The following is a 12,387-nucleotide window of genomic DNA, read 5'->3' as shown; positions in this document are numbered from 1 at the left end:
GCAGCGGATTACACCGGGATAAGCGCCTGCTAATGATCAGATCGTACAAAAAAACTACGTTTTTTACTGGTTATGATGGAAACCGAATAGCGTTAGTGTGTCTTATATCCTGTGACGCGCTCCACTCCACTCCACTCGGACTTTAGTACGGTTTTAGTGTGAAAGAATAATGTTTTGCGGCAGAGGTAAGTGACACACAGATAAAACACATTTTGTTTTGGTGAGATTATAAGGAAAACGTCGTCGCGTCTTTGGACTCCCGAGTTATAACGTTACAAGGCCTAACGTTATGTAGGCTGCGCCATATAGTGATTTTAATATAACATTAGGAAAGTAGTATAGCAAAAGGAATTGACTGCGGTTACTATGTTGAACGATATCTAAGTTTGTTTGTCGTCGATCTCAGTGCAAGTATACCGAAATAGCATGGAAATGAGAGGCTCACTCACTCGTTTGTACAGCTCAGTTAGCTGTTAGCTCACATTCCGTGACTGAATGTATAACGTTAATTTTTAGAAAGTTATAGACTAGGCTGTTTAAAAACATCCATTATCTGTAACCTGTTAAGTTAAATGTGTTTTATGGCTAACGTTATTCTAGGATTTATCTCATTATTTTACATTATTTGACAATTGAAAAAAGTTGTAGGGTGTGCGTGTGGCCTGCTAATAACTAACAGCTTTGGCTAACACTGCGGAACATACTGTTATTTGAAGAGATAAACTAACAGTAGACATAACTTGATTATGATTTAGATACATTTTGTCCTTAATTATAAGCATAATTACATTATTATAGTCCCAGTATTTAAGTGAGCTCGAATTTAGTTGCAGTATTTCATAAAACTACCACAGTATGTAAACTAAGTGTAGTTGTGATACCTATGTGTACCTCTAGAGTGCAGCAGGAGTTTTGAGTGTTACACTGTACGTTGTTGTACACAATAGTGCTGTTTTGCTGGGACTTAAAGTTAAGATGTGAAAGTGGTTAAAATGTGCTTTAAATCTCCAAAGTATTGGTTGGTCATTAGCCCTGTTTGTACCCTGTCACTCTCCATGTATGCTTTGTGCAATATTTATTTCATACAGCAGTACAGCAACATGTTTTTGTTAGTCTTTTTAATTGAATAATCATAAAACGCCGAATGGTCGTTTACTACAAACATGATCCTGTATGTTTTTTCTGTAATTTGCTTCAAATGAAGCTAGATGAAATCGAAACTTGTGTGTGCGTGTGTGTGTGTGTGTGTGTGTGTGTGTGTGCGTGTGTGTGTGTGTGTATGTGTTTGTGTGTGCGCGCGCATGTCTGCACATCTCTAAAGTGTGTTTGTCGTTTTGGAGGGTTGTGGCTAGTTTTGAACAAGAAAGTATATGTACATTTTGTTTTACCTCAAATGACTGGATTTATGCAATTGTTTCAATCATAAAAACAATACATAACTTCTGCACATATTCTTAAAACATTATGAAATGTTTTTCATCGAGTTGATAAAAGCTCATGTACTGTCTTATCTTTGCACCAATTGCAGTATAGTCTATTTGGTTGTTGCTAACACCATCATTGTAGCATGACAGATGGATGAAATGCATTTTGTATCTTTAAAGTGTTTTAATACACAATATAATTGCCACAGCTGTGTGTAGTATCTTTTCAGCCACAACTGTGGTTAGGAGTTCTTCCTGTTTTTCTCTATAGGTTTACATCTCAGCTTATTGCATGCATGTGAAATATTTAACTTTAATTTAGCACTAACTGCCAAATTGTTTGCATGGGTAAAAAAAGTGCAATAAAAAGCTTAACGGTGGTTTCATTTGGAAATAAAAATGCATATTAAAATGAGAAATTTGCTATACAAATGTATGCTTTGTATTATATATTGTTTGTTGAAAGGGATGTATCAAAAAGAAATAAAAAAAAAAAAACGTGATGAAAGAAGTTCTCTTTTGACTTGTTGTTTTGCTATGTGCCTGGAAGGAAGGGCTTGTCTCAATTTTTGCAAGCCATAATACGCCTATGACCATAACAGCTTGAGTTTCTGGTTCTGAGAAATGGTATTGTTTAATTTAAGTCAGTTAATAACTCTTGAGAGTTTACTAAACAAAACCTCAGGCAGTTCTATATTAAACCCATACAAAAAAAAATCCCATTGTATGTTAAAATGCCAAAATAATCCTTCAACAACAAAGACATTTATAAACAGGTTTATATTTTTCTAGACGTGTTCAAACTGGTTCAACCACAGCTTTTTTTTAACCAAGTTCCTGCTTCAAGTTCTTCCTTTATTTGTGTTTAACCGACATGCTTTGTGTTAGAACATGTTCTCTTATTATTTGAAACTCAATGAGGCCATAGAGGTGCTTTATTATTCAGTCAACATGAGCTGCTTTTATAGCTGTTTAGAAGGATGTAAACTGGTTAAATGTTATCACCAAAATGTGGATGATGTATTACTGATTTGAACAGATTTCAGCCATGTATATATGGTTAGAATTATGCCATATGCTTCTACCTTAACAATATCATACTTTGTTTTAAATAATTGTTTTTTATCTCCCCAAAAATAGCTGAAATATTTGATGTGGAATGAATGTTTTTGACTTGTTGATATCCAAACCTAGACAAAATAACTAAAATGATAATAAAAAAAAAAAAAACAGATGAAAGAGGAGTATTGTAATAGATCATAGGCCTGCAGGGTTGTTTTATGTGTGTGTGCGTAGTTTGGTATCAAATGATCTCTAAACAAACATTGACTAGCTTACTTTTTCAACAAATGTTTTCCTTTTTCAACAAATTAAGAAAAGATAATACACAAGACACACAGAATACACAGTAATGTAAATGTAATTCTTGACTGAAATTGTGCTTTTTAGATGCTTATAAAAGAACTGAAAGTATAACTGCGTAATAAGATCTTATGCAACCATCACATGGCACAACGTGACTTGCAACATGACCTTGTTTTATACATAAACACCATAATAATCCTCCTGAGTTGGCTATAAAGGTGACAAAACAGCTTATAAAAAAATCATGTATTTGCATGAGGTTTGCTTAAGAACAAAATTAGAAATGTTTAATTAAATAGAAATGTTCACGTAAAGTAAAAAGGAAGGAACAATGTCCTCATCCTCCAGTTGTTCAATTGTTTTATTTCTATATAAATAAAACCATGCTAGTCAAATGTTACCAACGACAAGAGTGTGTTTGACGACCTTTACAGTCCTTTTCCTTGTGCAGAACAAAATTTAATCAAATATTATGCAATGCAAATAATATTTTTATGCAAATAATAAGCAAAACAGAATTTTCACATGTGGCAATGGGAAAATTAAAGTCAGCTACAAAGGTTCCTCAATGCAATTGAGGTAATGTTTCACATGTCTTTGAATCATCACAGAATTTTTTTAAATGTCAGAATAGGGTTTTTCTAATGCTCATGATGTTACACAAAACATTTTGTCGAAACTAGTTTCAAAAACTCCACAATGAGTTTGATTTTATATTCATAATTGTAAAATACTATCACTTTTATTTCATGTCTGGGAAAATTTCTATGATACCAAAGGAAAAGGAAAATTCACCACACAAATGAAAATTCACCCACCCTCAAATAGTTCCAAATCTTTGAATTTTTCAAAGTACATTATTTGCATTTATGCTTTTCACCAGAGAGTTGACTGTTCTCATAAAAGGAAGTAAACATTAAAGCCATTAACAGTCTGGTAATCGATATTCTTTAAAACATTTTCTTTTGTGTTCAGCAGAAGGAAGAAGCTCAAACAAGTTTGGTAAGGGGGATGGTTAATGATGATGAAATTTTTATTAACATTTGATATCTTTCACATTTCCATAGTTTCCCTGATAATATCTTACCTGCTAAACTGTTTTACATAAAACAGGGTGTCTGTAAGGTCTTAAAAAGACTTAAAATGTCTTAATTTCAAAGGCCTTAAAAAGTTTTAAATAGGGTGGCACAGTGGGTAGTGATGTCTCCTAACAGCAAGAAGGTTGCTGGGTCAGTTGGCGTTTCTGTGTGGAGTTTGCATGTTCTTCCCATGTTCGCGTGGGTTTTCCTCGGGTGCTCTGATTTCCCCCACAAGTCCAAAGATGTGCGGTACAGGTGAATTGGGTATGATTAAAGTGTCTGTAGTGTATGTGTGTGAATGAGTTATAGGGGTTACCCAATGATGAGTTGTAGCTGGAAGGGCATCCACTGTGTAAAAATATGCTGGATATGCTGGTTCATTCTGCTGTGGGGAAAATGAATGAAAAGTCTTAAATTCACAGAAAAGTTGTCTTGTAGGTCTTAAATCATTTTAAATGAATCTTTTCTTTTGTTTATGTAAAGTTACCTGATTGATTCAATACATCCAAACACCAACAATACATCTCAATAACACTTTCAGCAAAACTATTTATAGTTAGTACTATAACAGATTGTTGTCCAAACATTGTTTATTTTTTTATGTTTTTTTTAAAGTTAATATGTATACAACTAGGGTCTGCTTGTTTTGACATGTTATTTTAAATATGTGGTGATGAAATGACTTATTCTAATTTGTTTTTTTGATGGGGCAAGTAAAAAACTAAATTACTGGGTAATTATCCTTAGTGTTAAGCCCTATATAAGCCTCAAATTTAATTCTTGATGGTCTTAATAGTATTAAAAGTTGATAAGTCAATTAGGAGAAAATGAAGGCCCTTAAAAGGTATTTAAAAGTCTTAACTGTGTTTTTACGAGGTCTTAAATTTTGTTCAAGCCTTGTCCAAAGTGTCCAAAGTGACTCCAAAAAAGCATAAATATATTTATTTTCCTCCTAATATTAACAACGACGTGCTCGATCCATGTGATTGGTTCAGGCTCTTAAATGCAGTAAGGTGGTGTGACACTCTCCACTTGTAGTGAAACAGATGGTAAAATGAAAGCTTGCATACTCCTGGTTGGAGAAAGACAGGTTTATTTCAAGCTTCGTTTCTTCGAGTTTATCGGAGTTCTGTTGAATGGTTGTGCTCCGTTGATTTATTTAACTACAATGGTTTATTAACAACTGTTTATTAAGTTAAAGGTTTGATACTGATAAGAGTTTGAAGTGGCGATAAGGTCTTAAAATATTCTGAGAAGGTCTTAAATTCTTAAAAAGGTGCTGAAATTTTCTTTAGGATTCCTTCATGTACCCTGTAAAAGGTCTTAAATTCTTAAATTTGACTTCGGGAAACCTGCAGAAACCCTGATGAATCTGAACATTTAAAAGAATGACACGCTGTCTAAACATTCTCATAAAGACTATAATGAGGTCTTAGTAATGTGTGGAAATTTTTGTTAGTCATTGTTTGCCTGACACATCACAGGTTACTTGATAAACACTGACACATACAAAGATGCGGTTAAAAATAAGTTCTAAAAAAACCACTAGATTTAGATTTACTAAGCATGGCAAATTAGAGTGAGAGAGCAGTGCCATTACGATCCCAACTGCAAGTAAAAAGTTTTGTGTGTGATCTGCTGATGATACGCAAATTAAAGCAGGCGCAGCAGATAATGATGAGGTGGGTATAATCTAACAACGCTGATGCAGAATAGGTTAAGACATGCATTTGGGTGTTAAATAATGGTATAAACACCATTCAATTAACTACTGAAATTAAAATGTTCTTCTCCTACATTTTCTGTGTGAAATGCAAATAGGTCAGATGGCAAAAAAAAAAAACAACAACCCTTTTTAGCTCTGTTTCACTTCATGTCATTAGTAAACATGAAGCGAGACATTAATACTGAAAGAGAGTAAATCTGAACCTAGGACAAAAAGGTGATCTTTGTTCCTAAAAAAAAAAAAAAAAAAGGAAAACTACTGTAGCTTGTTATGCAAGCCCTGTCCTGCCCTAATTTATTACAAAGTTGGTGAGCTGTCACTTTGTATTCTTTGTAAATGAAACTCAGAGTTTCTGAAAAAACAATACTGCAGTACTTGTTCATGACGGCCTTACAGTGCATCCGGAAAGTATTCATACCGCTTCTCTTTTTCCACATTTTTTTATGTTACAGCCTTATTCCAAAATGGATTAAATTCATTTATTTCCTCAATTCTACACACAATACCCCATAATGACAATGTGAAAAGATTTTTTGAAAATGTTGCAAATTTACTAAAAATTTAACCTGAAAAATCACATGTACATCAGTATTCACAGCCTTTGCTCAATACTGTGTTGATGCACCATCTTTTTGAATATGATGCCACAAGCTTGGCATACCTGTCTTTGGGAATTTTTTCCTCTTTGCATTACCTCTCAAGCTCTATGATGTAGGATGGATATACAGCTGGTATACAGATTATATACAGGCATTTTCAGATATCTCCAGAGATGTTCAATAGGATATAGACTGGGCTTTGGCTGGGCCGCTCAAGGACATTCACCAAGTTGTTGTGAAGCCACTCCATTGATATTTTGGCGCTGTGCTTTGGGTCATTGTGCTGCTGAAAGATGAACCTTCGCCCCAGTCTGAGGTCAAGAGCAAGGAGATAAGGTCAAGGATGTCTCTGTACATTGCTGCATTCATCTTTCCCTCTATCCTAACTATTCTTCCAGTTCCTGCTGCTGAATACCATCCCCACAGCATGATGCTGCCACCATCATGCTGCACTGTAGGGATGAAATTAGCCAGGTCATTAGTGGTGCCTGGTTTTTCAAACGGAACACCTGACATTCACTGAAAAGAGTTAAATTTTAGCCTCATCAGACCAGAGAAATTTGCTTATTATGGTCTGAGAGTCCTTCAGATGCCTTTTGGCAAATTCCAGGCGGGAGTGGCTTCCGTCCGGCCACTCTACCATACAGGCCTGATTAGTGGATTGCTGCACAGAAGGTTGTCCTACTGTAAGGTTCTCCACTCTCCACAGAAGAACACTGGAGCTCAGACAGAGTGACATCAGGTTACTGATCACCTCCCTGACTAAGGCCGTTCTCCTCCGATCATTCAGCTTAGATGGCCGGCCAGCTCTAGGAAGAGTCCTGGTGGTTCCAAACATCTTCCACTTACAGATGATGGTGACCACTGTGCTCATTGGAACTTTCAGTGCAGCAGAAATGTTTCTGTAACCTTCCCCAGCCTTGTGCCTCTAGACAATCCTGTCTCAGAGGTCTACAGACAATTCCTTTGTCTTCATGCTTGGTTTGTGCTTTGACATGCACTGTCAATCCTGGGACCTTGTATAGACAGGTGTATGCCTTTTCAAATCATGTCCAATCAACTGAATTTACCACATGTAAACTCCAATTAGGCTGCTGAAACATCTCAAGAATGATCAGTGGAAACAGAATGAGCTCAATTTAGAGCTTCACGCCAAAGGCTGTAAATACTTTATATACATGTGATTTTTTTTTTTTTTTTTTTTTTTTTTTTTTTTAATAAATTTGCAGCAATTTCAAAATGTCTTTTCACATTGTCATTATGGGGTATTGTGTGTAGAATTTTGAGGAAATGAATTTAATCCATTTTGGAATAGGGCTGTAACAAAGAAATGTGGAAAAAGTGAAGCGCTATGAGCACTTTCAGGATGCAGTGTAAGTCCTGCTTAAAGGGTCATGAAAGTCTACCTCAATTTTTTTCAAAAAATGCCACATGGTAGGTGTGAAGCGCAGTGAGATGAGGGAGGAGTGGGCTCTGACAGCATCATGGGAACGCCAACAAACCCTGTGGATCATGGAAACAAACACGTATGACCCTTCACAACCACCTAAATACTGTGGGCTGTGCGTTGTCTCAACTTGGCAGGCTTGTCTATATGTCTGACATCAATAAGCATGTGTAGTCATGAATAATTAAGAAGCAGGGTCTTCTCATAGGATAAGTCAAATCAGTCTATGAGCAACTGACATGTCATCACCGGACAGGCAGTTGCTTTGATCCCATCCCAATAATGATTTTAAACTCAGAAGAGGAAATGCTGACAAAAGCTCAATTATCCAGGTTTCCCCACAATTGTAGCTGACAGGTGCTAAAGTTGTCTTGATTGCTCAAATCTCAAAAAAGTACTCGAGGATTTCTTGAACCTTTAAGTGTAAGTGCTGGTTTCATTTCTTTTTATAATTAGAAATATATCCATTTTCAGTTAAATATGATTTAATAACCAATGTATGCATTTTATATTAATGCATATGATCGCATAACATCACATCAATGCATGCAATGTTCCTTTAAAAGGGATAGTTCACCCTAAAATGAATGTTATTTAATCTTTTTTCTCTCTTAAGTGGTTTTGTGTTCAACAGAAGGAAGAAACTCAAACAGGTTTGTTACAGTTGAAGAGTGAGTAAATTATATTTTTATTGAAATTCAGTTTTGTGGGATCGCTAAAAGTTTTAAAAAGTAGAGAAGTGTTTAAAGGAAACAACATTCTATTTAGGAACCATAGATAAGACTGGAATTTTTAAGAGAAATGCATTCTTCCCCTTTAGCAAGAAATGATAAGTATGAAGTAACTTGTCAACACTTTTATGGCATTTGAATTCATTTCCCTCAACGACCTCATGTTCCCGGTAGCGTGATATGAAACCCTCTCCAACGGTTTGACATGAAATGAAACCACAGATGGTAACTGCGCGGGGTTATCTGAGGCTGATTCTGTCTGAATATGTTTTATGCACTGACTAAATGCATTCTGTAAAGCTGTTTTTAAAACATATATTCTGAAAAGTACTATACATTTTGGACAATGTTTGCTAAAACTGGCAGACATGCATGAGAGAGCAAAAGATCTAAAAGTTCTAACATAAGTTGGAAAGTTTTGTGAGGGATTTTGCTGACAATGTGAAAATTAAAACAGATGCAGCTAATTTTAAATTCTGACGCAATTTTCAAACTCAACAACAAGCATTGAAAGCTAATAAGGTGCGTGTCATTTCTTGCAAAACGGGTTGTGTGTGTGTGCTATGGTGTCAAATGATGTTGACAATTGAAACCACCAAAACGAACACACCCATGGGTGTTCATGTTCTTTGCCCTGATATCTACAATGTTTATAAACATGCTCCCTCCTTACTGCTGATTGACTCTGTCTCCTCTCCACCAATCCTGGTACAACATGACTGCCATCTCTTCATCCAGGTGGATGCTGTACACTGGTGGTGGATGAGGAGATTCCCCCTAATATGTAAAGTGCTTTAAGTATCCAGAAAAGCACTATATAAATGTGAGAAATTATGTTAATAAATTACTGTCCAACACTGGTCTATAGCATGTTTTTAATTATTGCTTGGTGGAATTTTAAGGCATGTTTCAAATAGTTACATAATGACAAATGAATTAAAAATTCTTCTTCCATAATTATTTTGTGCTGTGGGAAACATGAAACAATACTTCTTACTACTAACCTAGCCTGATAATTAAAGCAATAGCTAAAAAGTAACTGACAGACCCCAATTATTAATCACAGCATGTAAAACAAACAAGAAAAAAGACAAAATTGAGAATTTTAAATATTATATTTATTAAATACATATTTTGGCATTTATAGACCATTATAGAAGCATTCATAGAATGGATATGTAAAGTATCAATATTACAACTTAAGATTTCAAATAAAGGATGAAAACATACCTCACCTCTATGTATTTTGTTACATAGAACTAAAATAATGTCTATTAATTCTTTTAGAATAGGAAATTGTAGTATGTTAAGAGTTAAACACATCATGCTATTTACATGTCTGATATTAACAGCTGCTGTACAGAAAATGATGCAAGGGCTTGACCTACATTTGCTTAAATTTATGTGTAAATGTATGTGTTTTCTGTGTTGATTTCTGAAGGTGTGATTAACTGACATCATTTTCACTACTCTGGGTTCAACATTTAGTTTCTGATATTCATTTTTTATGTGAGGTTTTATAAATAATCTTGAAACATTAAAGATAAAGTCATTCAATTCACAATCAGACTTTGTTATTCTGTGTATCTGTATGGAGCTGTGTAAATTCTTGCTTTTTATTTTTACAATTTGTTCTCTGGGTGTACACAGCCCACAAGACCACAAGTGAAAGCAAACAGGTTGCGACACAAACACCCGTGATGCTAATTTTAGGCAGACTGGATTCATTTTGCAGATCATCTGTATGACAGAAAGAGGATGAAGAAATTTAGTAAGAGTAAGCAAACAAACAGCTTACATCTAATTTATCTAGTGATATATTTTGTGTGGAGACCCCTGATAAAGAAGGGAGTAAGCCAAAGAAAGTGAGTGTATACCTTGTCTTGACTTTTCATGAGTTGTAGGGCTTGTTGATTGTGCTGTGTGAAGAAAAAAACGTTCAATAAGGCTCTCTTAATTCATAGGTTTTAATCTTAATCAAGAAACTAAATTCAAAGAGAAAACTAAAGAAAAACGTTCTTCAACATACCTGTGGTTGTTTTTGGTTTATTGCATTGTTTTGAGGCTATGTAAAAAGAAAAATGATAAATATACAATAACATCTTTAAATAAAGACATATTCAAATTTATATATATATATATATATATATATATATATATATATATATATATATATATATATATATATATATATATATATATATATATATATATATAATTCATGTTTAAACTGAGAATTTTACCTTTGACAAGCAGTTTAATCTCACATCTTGGTTCTCCATTAATGCAGAGAATATATATTCCTTGGTCTGACTGAGCACATCCATCAATGGAAAGGGAGAAATCATCATTCAGCTTTACGGTCCTGTTTGTGAAAGAGTCTCCTTTGTTGCTGTCTCCGTAATAGTTCCAGATAACCCTTTCACCCGAACTCTTTTTCCAAAGTGCGTTTACTTTGTCCTTGATGCTTGATTCCAGGCAGGACAGCTCAATGGAATCACCCTCGCATTTTACTGTGAGACATTATTGCCAATGGACCTTACATTAATTATTAGGAATCATAAATATAAGATGATGTGGATTATAAATTGTAGTAATTTTTAAAGAAATCAACATTTTTGTGTAATGTGCTTACTCTCATATGCTGTACTGATTGGAATCAGTAGGATGATGAAGGAAATGCCTGATATCCTGCAGGTAAAAATGTGGATATTTAAGTGCATGCTAAAGAAGTTAATGTAAAACATTTAAATAACATTAATATTTGCTTGTTCTGACTTTGCTTATCCACTAAAATATCGAGTAATATTATTTTTTTAAATATTTAATATACTTAATGTTTTAATGTATTGAATAGCTTAACATGCAGATTTTTAGAACAACATATACTGTAGATCAAAGCATTTACGTGCACTGAATTTCAGTATCCACTAGTGTGGTTAAATTGAGCAAATAATAAATGCAGGTTCATAAAAAGATATTAAAAACCAATACAAAAATTTAAATACCACGTAGAAATAAACATCCAAACATATTTAATTAATTGACTTAATATTTTATTTTTGCTCAGTTTAAATGGGTTATTTTACGAGGCAAAACGTCGGATCATCGAGCTCTTCTGGAATTCTTGTCAAACAATACTCACTGCATTTCGTTGACATGCGTTCAGATGTCTCCTTCCTGTGTCTGCTTTTAGTTGCGATCAGACTTGTTGCGATCTCTGTCTGTTCAGTTTTCTTTGTAAATCCGAAAGCGTCTTTGCCATTGGTTGAGACACGCTGGTATTTTGACACGCTCAAACAAATGACTGTTTAACATAAAACATGCTGGGGAGGGCTCAAACATGTGGAGAGGTGAACTCGGAAATAGTCTAAGTTGGAAACTTAACAATATCTTGTTGCTGAGGGGGATTTTTTTTGCCGTTGTTTAGTATCTGCTCAGACGTATTGTCGATATTTTGATTTAAATTATGTATTTGAAAGACTCTGTAAAGCATAACTTTAGTTCATTTGAAAGGAACATATTAATATTTAACCTATAAAAATCACAACTGGAGCCTAAAAAACAGATTTACGTTAATTCTAAGCTGGTATAGAATAATGTATTTGTGTTAATAGCCTATATAGCTACTGCAATAAATAAATAAACAAATAAAGGGAACACTTAATCAACACAATTTAACTTCAAGTGCTCCCTTTATTTTTTGAGCAGTATCTATCTATCTATCTATCTATCTATCTATCTATCTATCTATCTATCTATCTATCTATCTATCTATCTATCTATCTATCTATCTATCTATCTATCTATCTATCTATCTATCTATCTATCTATCTATCTATCTATCTATCTCTTTCTTTCAAGTTAATTAAAAAAAGATTAATAAAAGTATATAATAATAAGGGGTGAGGGGGATCAGCCTTTTTCTCTCATATGGTGGCATGAGGACACTACTGTGCTGTTATGGAGTCACTTTTCATTTTCTCCCAAAATGTAATGGAGTTTCTCCATATTTG

The 12,387-nt window shown here is 34.3% G+C and overlaps 1 protein-coding gene across 1 annotated transcript in view; it reads right to left on the bottom strand.

Annotated features, from left to right (window-relative positions):
- LOC130218066 (uncharacterized) overlaps positions 1-11,625 on the bottom strand; it is a 28,616-nt gene extending 16,991 nt beyond the window's left edge. The window contains exons 1-6 of the mRNA XM_056450099.1: positions 11,517-11,625; positions 11,007-11,062; positions 10,615-10,884; positions 10,401-10,436; positions 10,249-10,290; positions 10,018-10,111 (exon numbers count right to left, since the gene is read on the bottom strand). Of these exons, the coding sequence (XP_056306074.1) occupies positions 10,018-10,111; positions 10,249-10,290; positions 10,401-10,436; positions 10,615-10,884; positions 11,007-11,062; positions 11,517-11,521 (503 nt within the window). The 5' untranslated portion in view covers positions 11,522-11,625. The remainder of the gene's footprint in view (positions 1-10,017; positions 10,112-10,248; positions 10,291-10,400; positions 10,437-10,614; positions 10,885-11,006; positions 11,063-11,516) is intronic.
- Between the last annotated feature and the right edge of the window lie 762 nt (positions 11,626-12,387).

The sequence above is a fragment of the Danio aesculapii genome, chromosome 24 (genome assembly GCF_903798145.1).
Source record: "Danio aesculapii chromosome 24, fDanAes4.1, whole genome shotgun sequence".
Taxonomy (NCBI): Eukaryota; Metazoa; Chordata; class Actinopteri; order Cypriniformes; family Danionidae; genus Danio; species Danio aesculapii.
Note: the sequence above shows the minus strand (reverse complement) of the source record. Positions and strands in the feature narration are given on the sequence as shown.